Below are 23,013 nucleotides of genomic sequence, written 5' to 3' on the forward strand. Positions count from 1 at the left end.
CCGCTCGCGGACTGGCGCTCGCGTGGTGGGGTCGTTAGCTGGTCCACCGTGCACCATCGCCTTGGCCGCGGCCAGCTGTGCGCTCGGCAACTCATGGAGCTGGCGGCTTGGACGGCGCCCGTTGTTCGCTGCTGAAAGTCAACTCGACCTGGTGCTGGGGCCATGCTGAGCTGAGGCACGCCGGCCCGCGCACGTCAAAATCTTGGCCCAGTCGCCCGCCGTTGTCGGCAGCCTCCGATGCCGAATTGATGCTCATCCCCGGAAGACGTCACCCCCGGAAGAGCAAGAAGTAGTGGTGAGTTTCGGGGCTCGCGGCCTAATTTTCCCTCTTCACCGCGGATTATAATTAACCCCCTCTTGCTCGCTGGCTGGTGGCGTACTATTTTTAAGCGTATCTAGGTATTGCTCCGAATATTGCGCATAAATTTAACACACACTCGAAATCGCTGCCAAACGACTTCACTGCCGCTGCGTGAAAACTCACTCTCTCGAGAGAGAAGTGTGTGTGTGTGTTGCTGTGCTGTGCGCGACACAAAAACAACAACAGCGGGGGACACACCGCGCCGTTGTTGCTGTTGTTGCGATGGAGAGCGATATCGTGTGCATCATTTAAATGCCAGCACACGGCTCGCAGTTAAAACACAGAGGCACCGCGGCGAAATTGAATCGCAGCAGGATGAAACAATGATCCTAATGGCTGCGAACCGTGGGGGGAACCTGAACCTAGCTCAACCAGCACGCTTTTCCCTCTGCAATATACACTGCCGGCCGATTTCGTTACAATAGAAAGGGACTGAAATTTAACCAAGACTAGTTTTAGGTTTAAAATTGTTTTTATTGCGGAGTGGCCAGAAAGAAATGCAAGAGAAGGAGAAAATAGACCAGTTGGCTCAGTATGACGCAAAAATCATCAGTAATAATTTTTGTTTAAATGCAGTGGAGGTTTATTCTTGCACAGATTTAAAATAAACCTTTATAGGTCAACAATTTAAAACATTTTTACTGTGAAAAGTAGTTCATTGAGTTATTGTTTGTGGTATTTAGCAACAGTTTGTCACTAAAATTTCACCGAGGAACAATTAAATTATAGATTTAGCCACATTTATCGGAAATTTGATGTTTTTGCTTGATTTTGATCCCTCTCGTCGTGATCTATCCTCCGTTAATTGCGAAATAAATCGAAGTTTTACTCGCCATTTGATCAATTTTTCTAAAAATTTAAAATTTTAAGGTTTGTCCTCATTTTTAGATAGTATTTCAAAAATATTTCAGAAATTTTCTGTAATTATTTCTTGCAATTCATCCTGGTAGCAATGAAAGTGCGCATTTCTGAACATCCAAACGCAAATTTCCTTGTTTGCGCAACAATGAAAATTATATTGTTTGTTAAGCGATGCGCAATTTTACCGCTGCGCACCAGGACGAATTTATTACAATTAAAGAGAAATGATACATACTGCAAAAGCCTGGAAAATGCTTGTTGCCAATGCATAAACTCGTCCCTTAGGATTCAGTTAAAGCCTAAATTGACATAAGAAGCAATGTATTTTTTTGAGAAAGTTAGCGTGCTTTTCAAATGGTAATGGCTGTCTCCTTACTTGAAATCCGATTTAATTTCAAAACCAAGAGTTTCCCCAACAAGTGGCATACACCGTTGAACAGATCTCGACGAGAGGAATCGGAATATGCCAAGAAAATATGTTCAAGCACTGAAAATTTTGGAGAAAATTGGCAAAATTTGAATTTTTACTGTAGGAAGGTCCTTTTTTATTATTGCAAATTGTTGAGCAAATTGTTTATGGCATCCAACAATTCAAATAATTTTCAATCGTTGTCCCGTATCATTCCACTTTATGCGATGCGCAATTTTACCGCTGCATACCAGGACGAATTTATGCATTACAATTAAATTAGTACAAGAATCTCCTGTTGCATTGGAATATTATTTCACCCTTGTCTCTGTTGAAGAGATTCGTCCAACGCACCAACAACCAACAGAGAGGAAAAGTTTATCTTATCTGAAACATAATTTCGTCTTGTTGGCGGAGCTAGAGAACAAAAAACTGTTGTATCAGCGGAAGCCAATGTTACGTAAACATTAAGGCATCATCGCACCAATTGTATATCTCATAACAAAGCTCGTTTTCACACCGAAATGGAGAGGCGCATCGCGAAGATTCGCCGACAGCTGCTGAATCTTAAAAAAGTATAACAGCAGGGCCAGTAAAATTGGTTATCGGTGGTCTATGGCGATCGTTAGCGTTTATTGTGGCCATCTGGGGATAGATCTAAAACTTCCAGCAGCCTTGAATTTCGGTGACCCCGTTTGTGAGAAAGCAGCCCTTTTCGATTTTATCGTCGAGCCCGCCACCACTCTGATTAAAACGTCGTTGTAAACACCAGCACTTGAGCCGTCCGTCGTCTCGCTGCTGCCGCGCTGCACACACTCAATTTATAAAAATAGCGCGCTAGCTGCTACACTCGCTGCCACTTGAACTTGCACTCCTTTCAATGCTCAAATATTGCAAGCAAACCGCGATCGATGAGCCAGACCAAACGCACTTGTTTGCTGTCATCCTCTCGATTGTTAATGCTCGCGTGCCCGTAATTGCCCACCCGGCGCGGTGGACGCGACGCTTTTCCATTAATTGAAAATTAAAGCGTCAGTTTCGGGTTCATAAATTTGCAGAACTGCCACACGCTAATAAATTTAGTTTGCTGCTTTGGGTCTCTCGCGACTAATATGCAAATTCAATGAGTTGAACGCTAACTGCGCCTTTGATGCTCACGACCTGTGATGAAACGATATTCAATATATAATATCCGGCGAGTGGCTGGCTGGCTAGTTGGCTGATCCAGTAATGAGCATTGGGAGCGTGTTCAATCTTCTATGAACTGCAAGCCGAGCAGTCCGTTAGCACAATGCACGTTTTCCGAGAGAAATTACTTCGCTTCAACGTGCTGCACTGGTCATTTATTATCTTTGATAAACAAGGTTATAACGGAAACTGTGGCTCATCTGGGTGCAATTTTAAAAGTGGTTGCAAGATATCTCAAAAGTAGAGTCTTTTCTTCAATTTGCCGAAAGGAAAAATATTCCCAACCCTTACGAAATTGACAGGCAAATTATTTTATAGTGGTTTTTCTTTATTTTTGCAAAATTTTACATCATTTTGAGCAGTCTTTCGTCAAAGAAGAACCAAAAATTCCATTTTCGCGGGTTTTACGGGACATTTTTGGCCAATTTTGAGAATGCAATAACTCATTTTTTGAGTAAAGGTGTGCGTTGAACTCCTCTCGTCAAGCCCGATCGAATGAACAACAAATTTATGGTCATCGATCAAGGTCAAGGGTCACCAAGGCTCATTTTCAAACATTTCTAGGCGTTTTTTTGGATTTTGAAAACCAGCGCCATGCTTAAAAAATCCGAAAAGCCCCTCAAAAGTGGTCTCAGGGTGCGTGAGAACTTTTGTAAAAATTTCAAGGTGGTATTTGGCTTAGTTTTCGAAAAATTCAAATTGGAAATTTAAAAAACTCAGATTTTTCGTATTTGTCGAATTTTTGCAAATGTTGCGGGCGCCAAATCTCGGGTTTTAAGCGTCAGAAATGCAAAAATTGCACACCGTTCAACTTGGCTTGAGTTCCCCTAGTGAGCTGAATGGCTTTTGGGGTGCTCACCCCTCTACCTTCTACCCCTATTGGCCATCATTTCTTGCCCCGAGACGCAAAATGAAAATTTTATACCGCGGCGTTTTTTTTAATTCTTGATTTTAGAAAATTTGATTCTCCTGTACAAAATAAAAGTAGAGGATGATTTTAAATTATTTTATTAGTACTGAATTTAAAAAAAAAACAATCTAGTTTCTTGAGTGTTGGATTCATTTCGTTTTGATTGTCATTGCCGCTTCTGTTAGTTCTTTGGACGTGTAATGAGATGCGAGATAAGCTAGTAAAGCATTTAGCCACATTCTAGTGTTCCGCTTTGGGTATCTCGGCGCATCATTTGGCAATAATTCAAGGGCGAAGAGGCGATAGAATCTGCAAATGAAATCGGGCACTGCGACAGCGTGGGCCACCTTGCAGCGCGAATGCCGGCCGGCCGGCGGCGTCGCCTTGTGCCGCTTTTGCTTTGCTCCTCTCGGCGCTGTGTACGTAAATGTAGCCCTGACAGCGAGTGAGTATTGATTAGGAAGTCGGCCCACTAAATGGAACAGATGTGATGCGGAAGACGAGAGAGAGAGAGGGTGAGCAACCGCGCACTGTTTCGCCACCGCGGCTGCTCCTGAAAAACACGCGCGCAAACATACTTCATATTCCGACACACACTGAAGGGCATTTTCGTTTCTGCCGCAAAAGTAAATATTTTTGAAATCCTCGCAGGGGACATTTGCGCATGAAAATGTAAATTTTATGTGCCCTCTGCAGTTGGTCTGAAACCCAAGCGTAATTGCGCCTTTTTTGCTCGGATTCCATCGCCTGATATGGAAGACAGCACCTCTCTGCGGTTTGTGTTTGTAGTGCTTTTTGCAATATATACACAATTTATCGATTTCACACCATGTAAACACACTGGTGAGAATATCTCATGTCAAGTCTGCAGTTTCAATCTTGCCGTCGCGCTGTCCTAGATACAAATGCACACAAAAATCTGAAAAGAAAGCTTATTTAGAACTGCTTGTTCTATATGTAAAAAATCCATCATCCTTGTTTACTCTTATTAGAAGCTATAAAAATTCTGATCTGGTATCAGCGATTTGTTTTCTTTTATGTCGTTTGAAAGATTCTGGTTTCAAAATTGAAATCACCGCGAAAATTTGGGTGTTTTTTCCATGATGCGTGATTTCTGGACCAGTGCAAGTGCACTCCTGGTGGCAGATCCGTGATTAATAATTTAATTTTGATAAATAAAATTTCCCTGGTTTGCATATTTGTCATATTAAATTTAATATTTCAAATATTCGCCCGGGGGCCTGATGTGCGATAAAATTGGTTTCCACTGCGCAGATCCAAGATGGCGTCTGAATGTGGGAAACAATGGATTGCCGTGCGAGTGTCAAGAGTTTATTTTTACGATCCAAAAGACACAATTAGTACAAGTAATGCAAATTATGCCACAATATTGACGAAAACTTGGTTCTTTTCGCGCATTTTCACGTGACCATTTTTTACCGCCATACTCCACCGGACGCCATATCTGCGCGTCGCACGAATCTGGCCCCCGCTGTGAAGGCGGCCATCATGCGCGGTCCGATCGGGTGACGGCGCAGCGATTTATAAAAAAAAATCAACCGCAATCACTTAAAAAATAGTTTTTATCCTGTCCTTACTCACAACTGTATTAATAAATGCACTTAAAGGTCAGACAGGAATTTTCCGACTCAGACCAGAACTTGTAAACTCGTTAGAATCAGAAAAAAATAAACTCAAGTTTGTTAAAGCGAAAATTCCATTGTGAAGGCACACGCAAAGAGCCAGCAATAACAATAAAACCACGCGAACGACGTCAAATGCAAAGGCATTTCGCTGCTGCCGCGGCGTCGGTCGCAATGCTCATTACAGCAGCAGCGGTGCCATTTAGACGCAGGTTAAAAATGCACACTTACATACACACACTCGCGTTTTGGCACGACTCGAGTGTCGCTAATGGACCACCGAGTGGTAGAAAACGGTGCGGAGGAATAAATGCCACGCGGTGTGGCAGATGAAAGAGCGTGTTCCGGACTTATTGTTGAGGCAAACGTGTGCCAGTCCCGCATTTGCACACCCGCGTTGCCCTCTCTCTCTCTCTCTCGATCGATTTAAATAAAGAACACACCGCGGCAGTTATTAAGGTTGGTGTGGCCACAACATGACCTTGCAAGGACACACGGGCCACACGTGAATGCTTAAAAAAAATATAACTTCTTGCTCTGCCTGACGTGACGTGGTACTGGTAAACAAACGGCATGTAATAATGCAACTTTTCGTCCTCGAACCAATCAATCCTCTCTTCACCCCTTGGCATATACTATTTGTTAGTAGAGGACATGATTTAAATTCTTGTGTTTATTTTATCACCCTTACTAACGATATAAAAAAGCAAAGAGTTATGGACAATTTATGAAAATACCTTGCCTATACTTGAATTAATATCGAAAAATGGGGAAAAAGCTAAAAATATCCCAGGTTGCTGTTTAAATTTTTTGGAAAATTGGCTCAAATACTGCGTACGTGCTTAATCAATCAGCTGTCTCCACGATTTATTTAGTTTAAGGAATTTTTCCTCCAAATTCGCTCACCATTGGATATATCGTGACGAAAGGGATAGGAATCAAGCTAAAAAATAATTTTATTAATTTTTCAAAAAATTTGGCAAAATGTGAAATTTAAAAAAGAGGAATGCTACTGCAAAAGCCTGGAAAATGCTTGTTGCCAATGCATAAACTCATCCCTTAGGATTCAGTTAAAGCCTAAATTGACCTAAGGAGCGCTGTAATTTTTTGAGAAAATTTGCTGGAAAGTTAGCGTGCTTTTCAAATGGTAATGGCTGTCTCCTTACTGGAAATCCGATTTAATTTCAAAACCAAGAGTTTCCCCAATAAGTGGCTTACACCGTTGAACATATCTCGACGAGAGGAATCGAAATATGCCGAGAAAATATGTTCAAGCACTGTAAATTTTGGAGAAAATTGGCAAAATTTGAATTTTTTCTTTAGGAAGGTCCTTTTTTACTATTGCAAATTGTTGAACAAATTGTTTATGGCATCCGACAATTCAAATAATTTTCAATTGTTGCCCTGTATCATTCCACTTTAAGCCTGTATAAAGCTCCACTATAAACAATATTGTATGATATTTAGACTTAAAGCGTGTTATTGATTGTTTATAGGGTTTGGAAAATCAAGATAAACGGCTTGTACACACGAGGTGCACCATTTCGTCGCTGGTAATAATTGACCATTAGCCAATAAAGGCCGAATCGATCGAGTCAGCCGGCGGAGGAGGGGTCGTTTGCCGTATTATTTCCAGGGATAAAAGTTTCTTAGTGGAGCGCGCGCGTGACTTCTTTCTCATACTCACACGATGATATACCGCTGAATTACCTGCTTTATATTGTGAACGGTTAGGAGGACAGGGAAAAATTGGAGAGACTCGCCATTACACAGTGTATGTGATGTAATTCCTGATATTTATGGCCGTGCCCGAGAAGCACTGCATGGTACAGCTCTGTACCAACGCCGGGGTGCAAGTATGCGGCAGAATTATTATTGTGTTCAAAGCCATTTCTTTTCATTTTGCTCTTGTTCTCCGTCGCAGCTCTCGCACTGCGGACTTGAGACGGGGAAAATAAGTGGCCGAATCTCCATCCACGCCCAAAAGCTGCCGAGACCACTTTTGAGGTTTCAACCAGCACCTGGAAAGCACTCGTAAATTGAGTCTATACGCATTTTAATTTTAAATTTTATCCGCACTCTTCTTTCAGTTAGACATCATACTAACCGTTAATTCGTTTCTGTAGAAAATGGAATGTTAGAACAAGAGCATAATTTCATTTTCGTTAATCCTGGAATTATGTACATAGCAAAATCTCTTAAATCTTGATTTTGTGCTTTTTGCGCAGCCTTTTCAAAAGAGTCTTGTGGTCTGAATCACTGCATAGTAAGCAACCCCAAATTTCTTTCCTTTTTGCAATAAGAGGGCGAAACACTCAATTCGACAATGAAAATTCGGCTGATTTTTTAGAGTCGCGCAATTTGCTGACCAGTCAAAATGCATCCCTTGTGGTGGATCCGTGAATATTAGATGTAAAAGTTTCGTCAAGGTCGTGGTGTTCACTGACGGTCTCCTTATTGTCAATTTTTGATAAAATGTTTACCTAACCGGCTGGTTATTTGTTATTTTTATTATTTAAAAGTAAGATTCGAACTTTCGCGAGAAGACTCTGGGTGCGGCCATCATGCGCGTTCCGCTCGGGTCACGGCGTAGTAAGTAAAATTTAATCAAAGGTTGAAAAATAAGTTGTTCCTTGAACGTCTAGTAGGGTGTCCATCGGGATAATTTTTTGTCCCGAAGTTTATCTTCTCCCGAAAATCATTTCCCAGGAAAATTGTCCTATTTTTTTCGGGAATACCCGGCTCTCTTGACGTTATTCCATGCAAATGTATCAAAATTTTAAATTTAGAGTAATACGTCCTGTCAAATTTTAATTTTAAATAAAAACTAACCGTTTTTCTCTTGCTCTGTACTGCGCACTAAATAAGCAGCACGCACGCAAAATGAAAGAAAATCTGGTTCCCTTTCCTGGTACATGTTACCAATAGGAATTCCTGGGAACCCGATTATTTCCCAACCCGATGGACGCTCTAATGCCAACTGATTAAGTCTTGACAAGTTTTGACAAAAAAATACATCCTCCGTCTCTTTTTTTTTGCCGCTTTCCAATCAATCCTTCTGCTCGTTTTTTCTCTTTTACGTTGGCGTGCGGATCTGCATGCTCAGCAGAGCGTTGCCGCCATCAATCATCTGCTGGTGCAGGGCAATCTTTCGCGAGTTATCCGCCGGTGAATCGGGGCAGACACGCCGGCGAACTTCCGCAGAGCATCATTTCGCCATCTTAAGGGAAAAGGACGACGGTGGTGGATCCCTCGTGCGCACTACTTCTCCATTCAGAATTCATAAGCGGCGAGTCGGGGCCGAGGAAAAATGGCAATCAATATAGGGCAGAGCATTGCACACACACACAGACAGACTTGAGAAGTAGCCAAATTTCCGCAGCTGCCGCAATGAATTGCGCTGGAAGGTGCCGGCAGCAGATTTATGGCCAAAGAGAAATGCTGCATCTTGCCCTAGCGAGTCACGCAGCGGAACGGCGTTCGCGCATATTTATTTATTATTCCTCTGGTCCCGACGGTGGGAAGAGTGAAGAGAGCACGTGTCTGTCTCTCTTATAATTGTTCCGCATGTGACGCGTTTTCAAAGAAGTACGACTCTAGAGCGAGGAAGAAAGATAAGCCGTTGATGCCCTCGCTGGGAATATATGAAAAGTGTCATCAGCCGAGACTTGCAAGGCCTTCTCTTATACTCGGAGGCAAAGCACGACTCCTCGCTCGCTCTCACATCTGTGCGCGTACAAAAAATACGTCCTAATCAAAGTCAGTTTTTTATTTTATTTTGATCTTTTTAGTGCCCATTGTTAGCGACGCTATTCAAAAATATAAGGCTGAAATCACAATCGAGTTGAAACTTTAAAAGATAAGCTTGCTTATACAATGATGATGGGTAAACACAATGCAAGTTAATTTAAATATTGTTTGAGGTCACCCATCAACAACAACAATGTTGTTACCGAATTACAAATAAAATTCAAATCTACTTGACCTAGTTTTCATGGCTGATATTAATTCTTATTCTCTTCGAGAAATATCCAACAGTGTACAGTGCAGCTTGTTAAGGACATTCCAACCAGCAAATTATAAAAAATTAAATTTATTTTAAATATTTTAGCTTGGATTTCATAACCATTCAAAAATTCTAAAGCAGGAATGACGAATTTTCTACGAATAAAAATCGCGATGGTTTAAAATATTCACTTTTCGACTCGGGGGATGATATTATGGCCAATAGGGGTTCGGGGTTGGTAATGAGCACCCCAGAAACAATTCAGCTCACCAGAGAAAGTGAAGCCAAGTTGAACGGTGTGCAGTTTTTACATTCCCGACTTTTAGAACCCGAGATTTGGCGCTCACAATATTTGCAAAAATTGGAAATTTTGTGTTTTTCGAAATTCTAAATTTATTTTCTGGAAAATGAAGCCGAACACCACCATGAAATTTTTGCACAAGTTCACATTTACCACTTTTGAGGGGCGTTCCAGAATTTTTTGGGTTTTCAAAATCCAAAAAACTCCCAGAAACTTTCGAAAATAACCCTTGGTGACCTTTGGGGTTGACCGATAACCTCAAATTAAATGTTCATTAGATCGGTTTTGACAAGAGGAGTCCAACGAATATTAACTTAACTCAAAATGAGTCATTGCACTCTCAAAAATTCTCTAAAAGTTTCCCGGTGGTGCATTTTAGCCACATTTAACCTCAAGAGAGTTCAAAATCTAGAAATCATTTCGATTCATAACAAATGCTGTGAGCTGTGAGCTGTGGCTGATCAAAATGCGCTGGAATATCAATGCCATATGCCATTTGCGTCACTGCATCCTCTAAACGGGCAGCCATTTTTCCGATTCAACCTACGCAATCAGCAATATAGCGAGAGACGAGCGAGTGCTACATTTTTTGGCGCACAAGCGAACTTATCTCGCTCGTATCCGCTTAATGAAAACACGAAAAAATTTGGCGTGATCACTTTAAACAGCTCCATTTCGCACGAAATACACGCGGGCCATGTTAAGTAAGTGCAGGCGTGTGATAATGACCGGCGCGATAACGAGCCGCCGCCTCCGAGTCGCAAAGTTTGGTTCAGAGCAGAGAGGAGGCAATCAGCCGCGCTGGTTCCGATGGTAAATACAAGGAGCCGCGCGCGCCAAATGATATGTGTGTCCTCGTCATTGTCAGTTGGAACGACACGTTGACGAGATGAGATCTGTGATGCTGCTGCTGAAAAGGGTCATTTTGGCGGCTTACACCGGAAATTTTGTGCTCGTCACGAAGCCTTTTCCAGAACGGTTTTGTGATGTGATGCGCAATAAGTTGAATTTTACAAAATTCGCTGGCATTGGCATTTTATAAAAATGCGTCCGGAATTATTTTGAAAAATTTATACGGCAGTAAAAGTTGTTAATTGGATGATTTTTATCTAGATTGATAAAATTGTTCTGAGTTAAATTAAAATGTATTAAAATTGATGAATTACATAAGGGATACGAGTTTGGTTTTATCTTTTTAAATTCGGAAAGCTGATCAAATTTCCCAATTTCCCGGAAGAACCGTTAGAAAAGTCGATTTGAAAGCTACCAAAATTTTAAAATGGCCAAAATGAAGCTTAGATAAATTAAAACTCTAGTACAAGCTGTTACATGTCTGCAATTGATTTTACCAGAGCATTTTTTTCAGATATTTTCCAAAAGTATAGCAATCATATCGATCATTCGATTCGTCTCGCTGAGTTTTTTTAACCGAACCTATTATTAAGAAATTATGAGAATAATTTTAAATTATTTACATGATTCGAAACTGTGGTTTTAGGCGTACTTTTTGCTATTCCTTGGGAAAATAAAAAACTATCGAATTATAGCTAAAAACGTCATTTATTTTTGGTGGTTTTAATAGTTGCGTTCCTTTGCAAGTCTAAAGGTTTGGCAGGTTTGGCTGCATCTGCATGCAAACACCCAGGGATTTCACTTAATAAGTCGGAAGCTCCGTTGTGTGAATCCGTAATAGTGGCACCATATCAATCACCGCCTCGCTTCCAGAGCTTTCGTATTCAAATGGGCAAACGGACGCGCGGCCGGTGGTGGTTGACAAGTAATTTGGACTTGGGACTGATTAATGTCATCGACGCCAGCGCCGATATTGAATTGCTGCCGGCACCTTCTGACGCTTGTAAATACGGCCAAACTCGAATGATTAATTGCCATTTGACCCGCTTTTTGTCCAGAGTTAAGTGGAGATGAGAAAGGAATTACCCAGAGATATTATTAAAAGTGTATGACGCGCACCCTGATAAACATTAATTTAGGCGAGACAAAATACAGGCGCGCCCCTAAAAGGTTTTTTTTATATTTATTGTGCTTTCACAGCAGCTAAGTGACTAAAAAGCAGAAGAACTTTTTTCCCCGTCTGCGCTGCTCGATTGCGCTCACATGTGTGTGCAATAAGCCAATTTGCCGGCCCCGTAATAATATCAGAGCCGAAATTAATTTTGCCACGTCGTGCCAACGCCGACAAATATTTATTCAGCCTGGCACAACACACGTGTTTCTTCGCCAGCGGAAACAAACACAGCGCGTCACATTGACCAACATTCAGGGCGGAAAAAAGAGCTTCTTTCTGCTGCTGCTGCAGCAGCGCTTTTTTGGCCTGCAATTCATCACAGGGTGGGTTGAAACCTTGTTACCCGCAGAATTATTTATTGGACTCACCTACTTTTGACAAATTAGGACGAGCAGGTACTTACTGATGTTTGCATAATTATGTAATCTATTTGTTCAGTTTTTTAGTAATTACATTTTCAAACTTAATATGTAAAGGTGATTTCGGGTTCTAAAATGCTTACACCGCTCAAAAATATTTCTAAATTAAATGTAGAATTGAGTTTTACGCCATGAATGCGGGAGGATTTTCAATCTCAAGCTTGAATTGTTTCTTCCTACTCTAGAAAGCGTGCAATTAAAAACAACAACGCCTTAGCAACCTTGAAATTGCGCACGAGCGACCTGACAACACATTCAAATCTAACAAGAGAATAAGCGTCTCAAGTTCAGCGATTTTGAAATGATATAATTATGAGACAGATTTACGGCCAATTACAGGCAATAAAATCCACCCGTGCGTTTTCGGCGTGAGCATCATTTTTGCCGGGCTCAAAAAGATCAAGCTAATTTTCCGCGTCTTTGTTTGAAAAAATAAAAACACAAGGCTCGTCGAGCTGCGCGATGTGAGTGTTGAACTTGGAGCGAATAAGGTCATGTGCAACTAGTGCAGGTTTTTCATCTCAAGCACTCGTTGCAACGCTCGACCGACCGACCGACTATTTTTGTTTCCTAGAGCTTGTCTGCTGATTGTGAAGTGCTGGAAAAGTTAATTCATTACTCATGCACTCCATTGTGTTTATCAAGCTCCTACACAGTTACACACCCAGCTGCTTGGGCGTCTTCGAGAAATCGCTGATGCACTCTACAAGTAGCTATTAGTCATCCCATGGACAAATTTCACTTCGTGAAGAACCGAATTTATATCTTGACAACAAATAAATTACAGCTACTTAAGAGTCAGTTAATTTTACGGCCAAGTTTAATCGTAAATAGCATTTCTCGGCATGGATATGACAAATAAAAAGTTTTACAAAACCAATAAATTTGAATAATTTATTAAATTAATCGTGGCTAAACGCAATTTAACCCCCAAGAGCGGAAAATTCGCCCAGCCGCAGCGTGTAATTCGCTGATAGTGCGATTTCCCAGCCGATTAGAATGCGCACCGGCATTATTCATATTCATTTTTCGAGAGCAGCGCCGCATGCCCAATTATTAATGCACAGCAACCCCCGTATATAGCCGGCGGAAGGGAGCTCTGCTACCCTCATCTAAATTCACCTCTCCGCACGCGATTCGACCATCAAAAATGAATCTGCTCGAGAGCAAAGTGCGTAAAGGTACCCAACGGTGCAAATCGCTGAAATTTATTTGTTTTCGTGGATTATCTTTCAATGCCATACAATTTCTTAACGTATAAACAGCACATATTCGATTTTTTTTTTAAAAAAATACTTGTTCTGGAGAAAACGTCAGTTGTCTCCTTTGTTTACGTCCAATGTTGCGGCAGGCGCGTCGTAATTTTTATTGGCTCGAGACTCTTATAACAACCATTGCGGTTTCACACCACGCGAGGAACATGGCAGCGGAATTGTGCCGCACGGCTCGAGCTTTTTACTCTCTCGCGTGCGCGCTCGCGACTATGCGATGATTTTAATTGCGCAATCCGTCATTGTAGCTCTCACCTTGCTCACCCAGGAATTAAATCACTACACTGTCTCGGATGTCTGGATTTCACAAAAAATGACCAGTGCGTGTGAAAGAATAAAAGCGGCAAATAAATTAATTTTTTAATCAAAATTTGGAAATAGAGAGAAAAATCTGTCCTACATTTTTATTTTTAATCCTTTTTTGTGAGTTAAGAAGATTCGACGTCAAATAATAAATAATTGCAGCATCAATAATAAGTGATTGCTTTTTGCTAATTTGAATTTGTCATCATTGCGAAACTGTCCGTCCATTTGAAAATTAAAATGAGCTGCGCCGACCAAATTGTTGCCTCATGCAATCGCATTAAAAAGGATCACTCGCGCTTACATCCGTACTTTGACCTTGAGAGTAAAAAAACAATTGCAGCTGGTGCTATCTATTTTTTGTATGTGTTATAAGCGATCAAGAATAAGAATAAGGCGTTATTTTGAGTGACTCACTGCCGAGAGGGTGATGAACTCCGGGGAAGAAGGAAAAATAAAGCAAACGCCTCTGCACGTGTGCACTACTGCGTCTCAAAAAAGATGAGCGCGAAATTAGCTGACCAGACTGTTTGGATGCGCAGATAAATAATTGGAAAACGAAAGCATGCGTAGGTCGGTCTGTCGGTTTAAGGAAGCGGAGAAATTGTCGCCCGCCACGCTCCGTTTTTGCTGGCGCCACGCTCTCCCACGCGTTATGTCAGCTCGCTATCTGCTATAGAAATTGAATTGGCATTATTGACACGTAATTTCGCAGTGAAAGTAAATATTTGGCTCCGATTCCCTTGTATCTGCTGTCGTGGTCGTGCGTGGAGCATCCTTTTCGCCGTGAAAGTGACGCGTGATTCATTCATTTAAATGCGAGGCACGCACGTGCACTTGCAAAAACGGTAACAATTAGGTGCAAAATTTTTCTTTTTGATGTACACGCGCACAACAGTGTTTAAAGAGGGATAATACTGCAAAGGCCTGGAAAATGGTTGTTGCCAATGCATAAACTCGTCCTTTAGGATTCAGTTAAAGCCTAAATGTAATATTTTTAGAAAATTGGCTTGAAAGTTACCGTGCTTTTCTAATGGTAATGGCTGTCTCCTTACTTGAAATCCGATTTAATTTCAAAACCAAGAGTTTCCCCAATAAGTGGCATACACCGTTGGACAGATCTCGACGATAGGAATCGGAATATGCCAAGAAAATATGTTCAAGCACTCAAAATTTTGGAGAAAATTGGCAAAATTTGAATTTTTACTGTAGGAAGGTCATTTTTTATTATTGCAAATTGTTTATCGATCAATTGTGTATGGCATCCAGCAGTTCAAATAATTTTCAATTGTTGCCCTGTATCATTCCACTTTAAATTATCTTTTTGTCTGTTTGATCAAGAAACGACACTTTTATTCTACAACAAATAATTTAATTTTGCTAACTTAATACCCAGGAGTTTGCTGCTGCTGAACAACGTTATTTGTATATCGTCACTGCGCAAATACAAATTGCTGATGCACAAAGTAAACTTGTGCCGCTATTGTGCCCATAAATCTGCAGCAAACCCCCATAATCTATTGCTGCAGCGGCGGACAGACGCCTGTTGACTCAGGGCCCTATCTAAATCTTATCGGCCGGGCTCTCCTGCGAGTGTGTTTGGACATAAATTTCACTTTCACAATTAGCCAGGCACTTTTTGTTTGAATTGCTCTTTATCGCCTGTTTGCAGAAGGCTTTCAAGAGGAAACACGGCGTGAAACGTGTGGCGCACGAGTTATGCTACATTAAATGCAATAAAAGGGCCGAATTTTGCTGTCACGAAAGCGGCAGAAATGGGATTATAAAATTTGAATTGCTCGTCTGATTGTTGCGTGTGTTCATTCAGGAGAAATGAGATAAAACTGTGAGACCTTACCCGTGACCGTGGCGGACACGTTACGATCGTGAAATAAAAATTAGCAATTTTTTGTTCATCCAAACGTAATGTTGACATTGAACATCATAAAAATAACACACACAAATTCGCACCAGATTAAATCATTAATCTTTAGATTACGTCGTATGGAATTACCACTAAACACACACAGCACTTTCTTTATCTCGTGTAAAACATGCAGTTTTCCTTTTCAAGATAGAAATAAAACTCAATGATAGCAAGGTGTCCAATTACGGCTTTTTGCCTGCCATCAGTCAGTCGGCGAGCATTCAGTCCGTCAGTCAGTCGGTTGGCAGCGATCGCAGCTGCGTGCACGCCCGACCCTAGAATGCGTTGCTCCCTTTCGCAATTTTGCGACTTTTTCAAATTTCCCTTTTTGTGACCATGCAGATTGAAGAGGAGATGACAATGAGCACCAAGGGCCACTCGCGGTGCCACGGGCACAGGCGGCAGGAGTCGAATGTGTCCATGTACGCCATGACGGGCCTCTACTCGGCCAGCGATGACGACGACCACCTAGACAGGAAGAAGCCCAGTCAGAGCCTTGGTGATCTCACCTGGCTGCCGCCCGCATCACCGCCTGTACACACAATAGAAAAGTGAGCCAAATATTTAAATGAATTTAATTATAGAATTTTGACCTGTTTTGAATTTAATTTTGAACACCGTCTTGAGGAAAAGTTGCTAATTAATAGGGCTGTGAATTTTAGACGGTTGACTATTTTTTTCTGAGTTCCAAATCAAAGCGGGACCATCAAATGAGCACGAATCCTGCAATTTTATGCTGTTTGAACCATACTTGAAAGCGTCTAAAACTATTTTGTGGTAAAAAAAATCTGGAAATTTCTATAATTTAACTAACGGTGGGTAGTTTTGCAATTCTAATGGTTAGAACCAAGGATTTGGCAGTGACAATATTTGCAAAAAATAAATCTTTCTAATTTTTGCCAACATTTCAATCACTAAATCTCGGGTTTTAATTGTCAGAATTGCAAAAACTGCACACTTTTCGACTTTTCTTAACCTCCTCTAGATATCAAATGGAATTTGGGTTATATTTTTCACGTTAAGAGCGTTTTTAACAGTGAATAAATTTGCTGAAAGTGCAATGCGACGCGATTTTTTTTAAAACTTCAATGCATAGGGTGAAAGAGGGATGAGGGTTGATCACCCTCAAAACATTTTGGCTGTCTAGTGAAGGTTAAGACGAGTTGAACGGTATGTAGAATTTGCAATTCTGATGGTTAGAACCTGAGATTTGAAGTTGTAAAAATACCGATATATTTGAAAATTGCCATTTTTTTGCGTGCCGCGCTAATATTTAGAAAGTTTGAGGTCAAAAAATGTTAGCACAACGCCCCCTGTCGTTTGTCAGAAAATCATATGCATAACATGTGGGGTTGCAGATCAAATTCCGCCGAAAATCATGAAAATATAAATTATAATAAATGAACAAAATTGACTAAAACTGTCTAAATTCATCCAAAACCCCGTCTAAATATAGTCGACTTTTTCCCCGAAAATAATCGTCAAAATTACACAGTCCTACTAATTAATTATTCGGTGGATGAACTCAAGCGTAATTTATTCGGCATTTATTTGGCTGGTCACGAAATTATCTAGTGCGAACATCAGCCATCTCGAGACTATCATATTTATGAGTAATGGTGGGAACCGTGATTTTATTTGCGTTTGCAGAGAGAGGCATTTGCCCGCGAGTCCGCCAGTTCCTGCCATTGTGGTTCCACCCTTACCGCCTCCCACGGAATTTAAAGACTGCGGCTTTTTGTCCTGTCGACCGTCAGGCCTTCAGCGGTTCGCCAGCATCAAGGTGTGTATGCATGGGCGCAAATCGGTGGCTTTGACCGATTTCTGGCAATCAATGAAACATTTCAACATTTGGATTCCAGCCCGACTGATAATATGCAGCCGTGCGTATCCGGCTGCCTACTCTATTTTTCAGCAGGCGCGCGCTTGTTACCATAAAGAAGTGATCGATTTTGTTTTCAATTTTCTTTCTCCGCAGCGCGATAGATAGGGAGTCGAGAGGCGAATGGCCAATGATTTATGTATGAACGAACAGTCTGCTGGTGCTGGCAAGCGCTATTCGCCTATTCAGATACGCGCCTGACCGCATGTAATGAGCATGCAATTCCTGCTTTATCAGATTCAATCGATTTGTGCTGATCAAGTTGCGATATATTTATATGACGGGATATCATACATTTTTAATGCAAATTTTTGTCGGGCAAGTGAGACAGGATAATCTAATCAAGGTCTTGTTGTCAAGGAAATTTGTTTTGAAATTGTTTTTCAGGTTTTTGTACTTTTGCTGTCCGTGCTGGTGACGCTGCAGCAGGCGTTGGCGTCTGGCTACATTAGCTCGGTGATCACCACAATTGAAAAAAGGTTCGAAATACCATCAAGCCACTCGGGCCTCATTGCCTCTTCCTACGAAATTGGCAACGTCTTCACCGTGATCTTCGTCAGCTACTTGGGCAGTCGGAAGCACATCCCGATCTGGATCGCCATAGGTACTCTCTCTTAATTGGTTCTTTGAAATGTGGCGAGTTTGTTTATTGCTTCTGGCGTCGGCAGGCTCACTGGTAATGGGCATCGGCTCCATGGTGTTTATGGTGCCGCACTTCTACGCCGAGCCTCATCTCGCCGACGGCAACAGCGGCTCGAGTAATGCATCGGAAAATATTTGCCAGCGCGTGTCGGTGCGAGAGCAGGACATGGGTCTCGGAGTTCTTTCATCGGGTGAGTTTTAAAAATTTACGAGTTTGGAGTAGGCAAGATAAATAAATCCCCAGTAAAAAACCAAACATTCTTAAATCAAAAGTGTAGCGTAAACTGAGCAAGCATTTTTTTTTCAGCTGGCCTTTCTTCACCAGCACTGTCACCTGGCTCCAGGGTGGACAACTGCATCATGTCCACGCCTTCAACCACCGGGCCAGTGCTGATTTTCCTTTTTGCCCAGTTCCTACTTGGCTGCGGCGGCTCGCCGCTCTTCACTCTCGGCACCACCTACATCGACGATCACGTCCACCCCGAGAGTTCCGCCATTTACATCGGCATCATGTACAGCATGGCTGCCTTTGGTCCTGTCTGCGGCTTCCTTCTGGGCGCATACCTTCTCTCCTTCCACATGGACTCGCTCTCCAGCGTGCCTGTTCTCATTGGTAATATATTCAGACTTTTTTCTTTTAGGCGCCTAATGAGCATGAATCGCGCAATTTTAAGACTTAAAAGTGGCAAACTTTAAGCCATCTTTGGAGCCAAAAATTGCTCATGAAGCCAAGTTAACCTTTGGATAAGCGGAACACAAATTGTTACAGGCGCATTTAAGATTTTTATTTTTTTATTAAAAGTCAAAATAATGTAAAAAGGCAACACCTATTAAATATCATATTATTCAGCGGGGGCCAGATGTGCGATAAAATTGGCTCCCATTGCGCAGATCCAAGATGGCGTCTGAATGTGGGAAGCAAAAAGCTCTCTTTGGATTCCCTTACAAGTGTCAAGAGTTTGTTTTTACGATCCAGAAGACACAATTAGTACAAGTAATGCAAATTATGCCACAATATTGACGAAAACTTGGTTCTTTTCGCGCAATTTCACGTGATTGTTTTTTCGCGCCATACTACACCGGACGCCATTATCTGCGCGTCGCATAAATCTGGCCCCCGCTGCTTTAAACCATCTTTGGATCCCTAAATTGCTCATGAATCCAAGTTAACCTTTGGATAAGCGGAATACGGTTTGCTTCAGGCGCATTTAAAGATTTTTCCTTTTTTACTGAAATTCCAAATTTGGAAGCAATAGCTGTAAAATTGCAACTCCTATAAAAATGTCATATTATTTACAAGAAAATCGTTATTAATTAATTAGTAAACACAGACTAAAACCCTCTAAAAACGTCCAACCCTAATTAAAATATTTATTTTCTGGTGAAACAAACGATTTAATTAACTTCAGATCCTGGAGATCGTCGTTTCGTGGGCATGTGGTGGGGCGGCTTCTTCCTGTGCGGAGTGCTTCTGCTAGTCCTGTCGCTGCCCTTCATGCTATTCCCCAAGACCTTGCGGCGCGAGAAGGAGAGGGTGAGACTGCAGCAAAAGACGGCGGCAGCCATCACGGCCGGCGGCGAGGAGAAAGTAAATTTGGTCAGCAACGGAGACATTGGCACTGCACCGAGGAACAGTGTCGCCGAGCAAGGAGACAAGAAGAATAATGCCAAAGATGCTAGTTGCTGTTTTAAGGCAATGGGTGGGTTTTCTCCGCAGCAAAGCCTTTATCTCTATTTATATCCAGCTATTTAGAGAGCTGCAGTATATAAACTCGATCTTATTCTTGTTTTCTTTTTGCCGCAGAATTTGTGTTTGCTGTTAAGAGGTTGCTGTGCAACCCCATATACATCGTGACTTGCCTGGGCGCTTGCATGGAGCTGGCCATCGTGTCTGGATTTGTGGTCTACCTGCCCAAATACCTCGAGACCCAGTTTAGCCTCGGCAAGAGCCAAGCCAGCGTTTTCACTGGTATTATATTGACCGGCCGGCCGGATAATAGTGCTTGCGTTGCATTAATTTATCACTGTGCTGTATTCAGGTGGGATTGCGGTACCGGGCGCGTGCATTGGGATCTTCTTAGGCGGTTGTGTGCTCAAGAGGCTACAGCTTAAGCCTAAGGGGCTGGTCCAGTTCGTGCTTTTCTCCAACATTTTGTGCTTGTCGTTGTACGCGCTCCTCTTCTTCTTAGGCTGTGATAATGTCAAAATGGCTGGCACTACAATGCCTTATTTTAACAGGTAAAAATTTCACTGAAAACCATTGAATAAAATTCGTTAATTGCATTTTCATTTTAGCTCCAAAACGGAGCCCTTCCAAGTGAACCTGACGGCGTCCTGCAACTTCGGTTGCGAGTGTCCCACGTCGGACGTGGAGCCTGTGTGTGGAAACAACGGTCTCACCTACTTCAGTCCCTGCCACGCGGGCTGCACAGCCTTCTCGTCGCGCTCAAATTACACAAACTGCGCCTGTGAGTGTACACAATTTTGTGGCAAAAAAAAAGAAAAAAAATCGATCCGCCGCATCAGTGCTGCAGGCGCGCCGCGGATTAATTTTCCATGCGCTTAACGAGCTTTTGAATCAAATTTCTTTCCTCTCGTGCGTATAGGCATCCTGGGCAACATGAGCAGCATCATTACGTCCAACTCTGCCCAGTTTGCCGAGGTCACCATGGTGCCGGTGGCGACTGCGGGGCCGTGCAACTCGCCCTGCCAAACCATCTTCCCGTTTTTGATCCTGCTCTTCTTCATGACCTTCCTCGTTGCCCTCACACAGATGCCTCTGCTAATGATCGTGCTCAGGTTTGTCTATTTTTTTATTATAATTATGCAATTGAGAAAAATGTTCCAATGTTAAAAAAATCTGTTTACTTGCTTCGTCAGAAGAGAAATAAAAAATCGTGCGAAGAGATTTATTCTTGTTAAGTCAATACATGAAATAAATTAATAACAGAATGAACGTAACAAAAAAACTTCCTGACCTGCTTCAATAATTTAACGTTGAAGAGATTGACCCTCTTTGACTGCTTCAGCTATCTAGAGGAGATTATCACGAGTCAAACGGTGTCAAGTTTTATGTTTTCTTTCGGAGACTAATTATTATAATTAATTTCAGGTCGGTCAAAGAAGAAGAACGAGCATTCGCTCTTGGCGTCCAGTTTGTAATCTTCAGGCTCTTTGGGTACATCCCAGCACCCATCCTTTTTGGAAACCTGATTGACTCTACTTGTCTGCTGTGGAAAAACACCTGCGGAGAAAAGGGTGGCCGGTGCCTACTTTACGACATTGAAATGTTTCGATACAAGTAAGAATAATTGAATTTTCCCTCGTGAACGCAACATGCTAACCCATTCTGCCTGCAGATATGTCGGAATCTGTGCAATTATTAAAGTCGCAGCTTTGATTTTATTCCTGATCGACTGGCACCTAGTCAGAAAGAGACAATCTCTGGATAAGCAGGGGCAGCCTATCGGGATCGGGGAAATTATCGGCTCCATTGTCAGCATTGATAAATGTAAGTGTCCATAATGGAAGAAATATTTAAAATTAATTTTTATATTTAATTTCAGTGTTTGATGAGAGAAGGGGCAGCACAATTAACGCAGACGGATCGCTACTGCAGAGGGCTCGAAGCCCTTCGTCGGTTCGCGAGCTCCGAGTGGATCCTGAGGAAGTGGAACCCTGCTTGCGAGAGTAATTAAAGCGCTTTGACAACAAAAAAGGAATAAGCGGGTCAAGATTTGCATAAATTTAAATTAATTTGCCTCTTGTTATGGGCTACAATGCTACAATCAATCCAAATTTAACAGGGTAGGCAACACATAGGTCAATTCAAGTGTGTCTTGTCTATGCAACTGAGACAAAAGATGATCCAAGTGAGATATGAAATTCAATCAATTTTGAATCGATGATACAGGTAACCTCCATCTTAATATTATGGAAAGAAGAGTTTTGCTGTCAATCAGCGCGGTGATGACCAATTTCAATTTTGCGTAGAGTCCTGAAACAGAAATGTCGCCGAACGCCTTTTCGATTGTATGATGTCTGCTTTTGCAGCTAAAAAGTTCGTATCGAATTTGTAAATTGCAAGACACATTAACTGATCGAGTTAAATCAAATATTAATGCGTTTCTAAGATTAGAAATCGATAGAGCAACTCTTTAGCTTAAAAGACAACACTCAGATGCAGAGGAAAATACTTTCGGCGACTTTTCTGATAGCGCTCATCTCTGTTAATGGTCTCTAATTTTACGCAACGTGATGAGAGAAAAAGTGCACACTTGAATCCAATTTCATGTGAAATACTAAGCTTGATCTGAACTGAGATGACAAAACCAACAATAATCTAAAATAGAGAGATGCTTTTCGATGTAGAGGATTAAAAAATGTGAAATTCAGCATCGCCGATTTGAGGTTTACTGCAAAATAGTTTGGCTATTACACAGTTTTAATTTTTGATGCTCTGTGATATAAGACTTTCTTTGGTCAGCTTTTAGTTGTAGCAATGTCCACGTTTGAAATTTTTGTCCGCCGAAAATTCCATTTTCGTATATCTTGTCCGTGAATATCGGAGAAAATTTTCCTTTTAGATTTATTTTTGTAAATATAATATCTGTTCTGAACAAACATGAAGTCCGCCTTAACAAAAGAACAAAATGTTGAAGAAAAAAGTTACAAACTGTCTTTCAACAGTTTAAATAATATGTGTGTGTATTAATTTCACAACTCGTCTTCGAATTTAGTATTTTGCAGCATCTTTTGATCTCCCTTTCATTGCATGCAGTTTTTTTGTGATCAAAAGATTCCACCCGAGTTGTTGAAAGACAAGAATGCATTTTTGGCTTATTGATTAATTATTTATTGCCAA

The 23,013-nt window shown here is 41.5% G+C and overlaps 1 protein-coding gene across 1 annotated transcript; it reads left to right on the top strand.

The window, feature by feature from the left end:
* Positions 1-53: 53 nt before the first annotated feature.
* Positions 54-22,521, top strand: Oatp30B (Organic anion transporting polypeptide 30B). Its single transcript, XM_065488174.1, has 14 exons — positions 54-295; positions 15,968-16,176; positions 17,276-17,408; positions 17,895-18,111; positions 18,176-18,340; positions 18,457-18,762; positions 19,559-19,849; positions 19,954-20,118; positions 20,189-20,387; positions 20,445-20,617; positions 20,756-20,948; positions 21,262-21,450; positions 21,509-21,660; positions 21,716-22,521. Exons 2-14 carry the CDS (start codon positions 15,980-15,982, stop codon positions 21,841-21,843), a joined length of 2,508 nt encoding a protein of 835 aa, XP_065344246.1. The 5' UTR covers positions 54-295; positions 15,968-15,979; the 3' UTR covers positions 21,844-22,521.
* The last annotated feature ends 492 nt before the right edge of the window (positions 22,522-23,013 follow it).

This window comes from Cloeon dipterum, chromosome 4 (genome assembly GCF_949628265.1).
Source record: "Cloeon dipterum chromosome 4, ieCloDipt1.1, whole genome shotgun sequence".
Classification (NCBI taxonomy): Eukaryota; Metazoa; Arthropoda; class Insecta; order Ephemeroptera; family Baetidae; genus Cloeon; species Cloeon dipterum.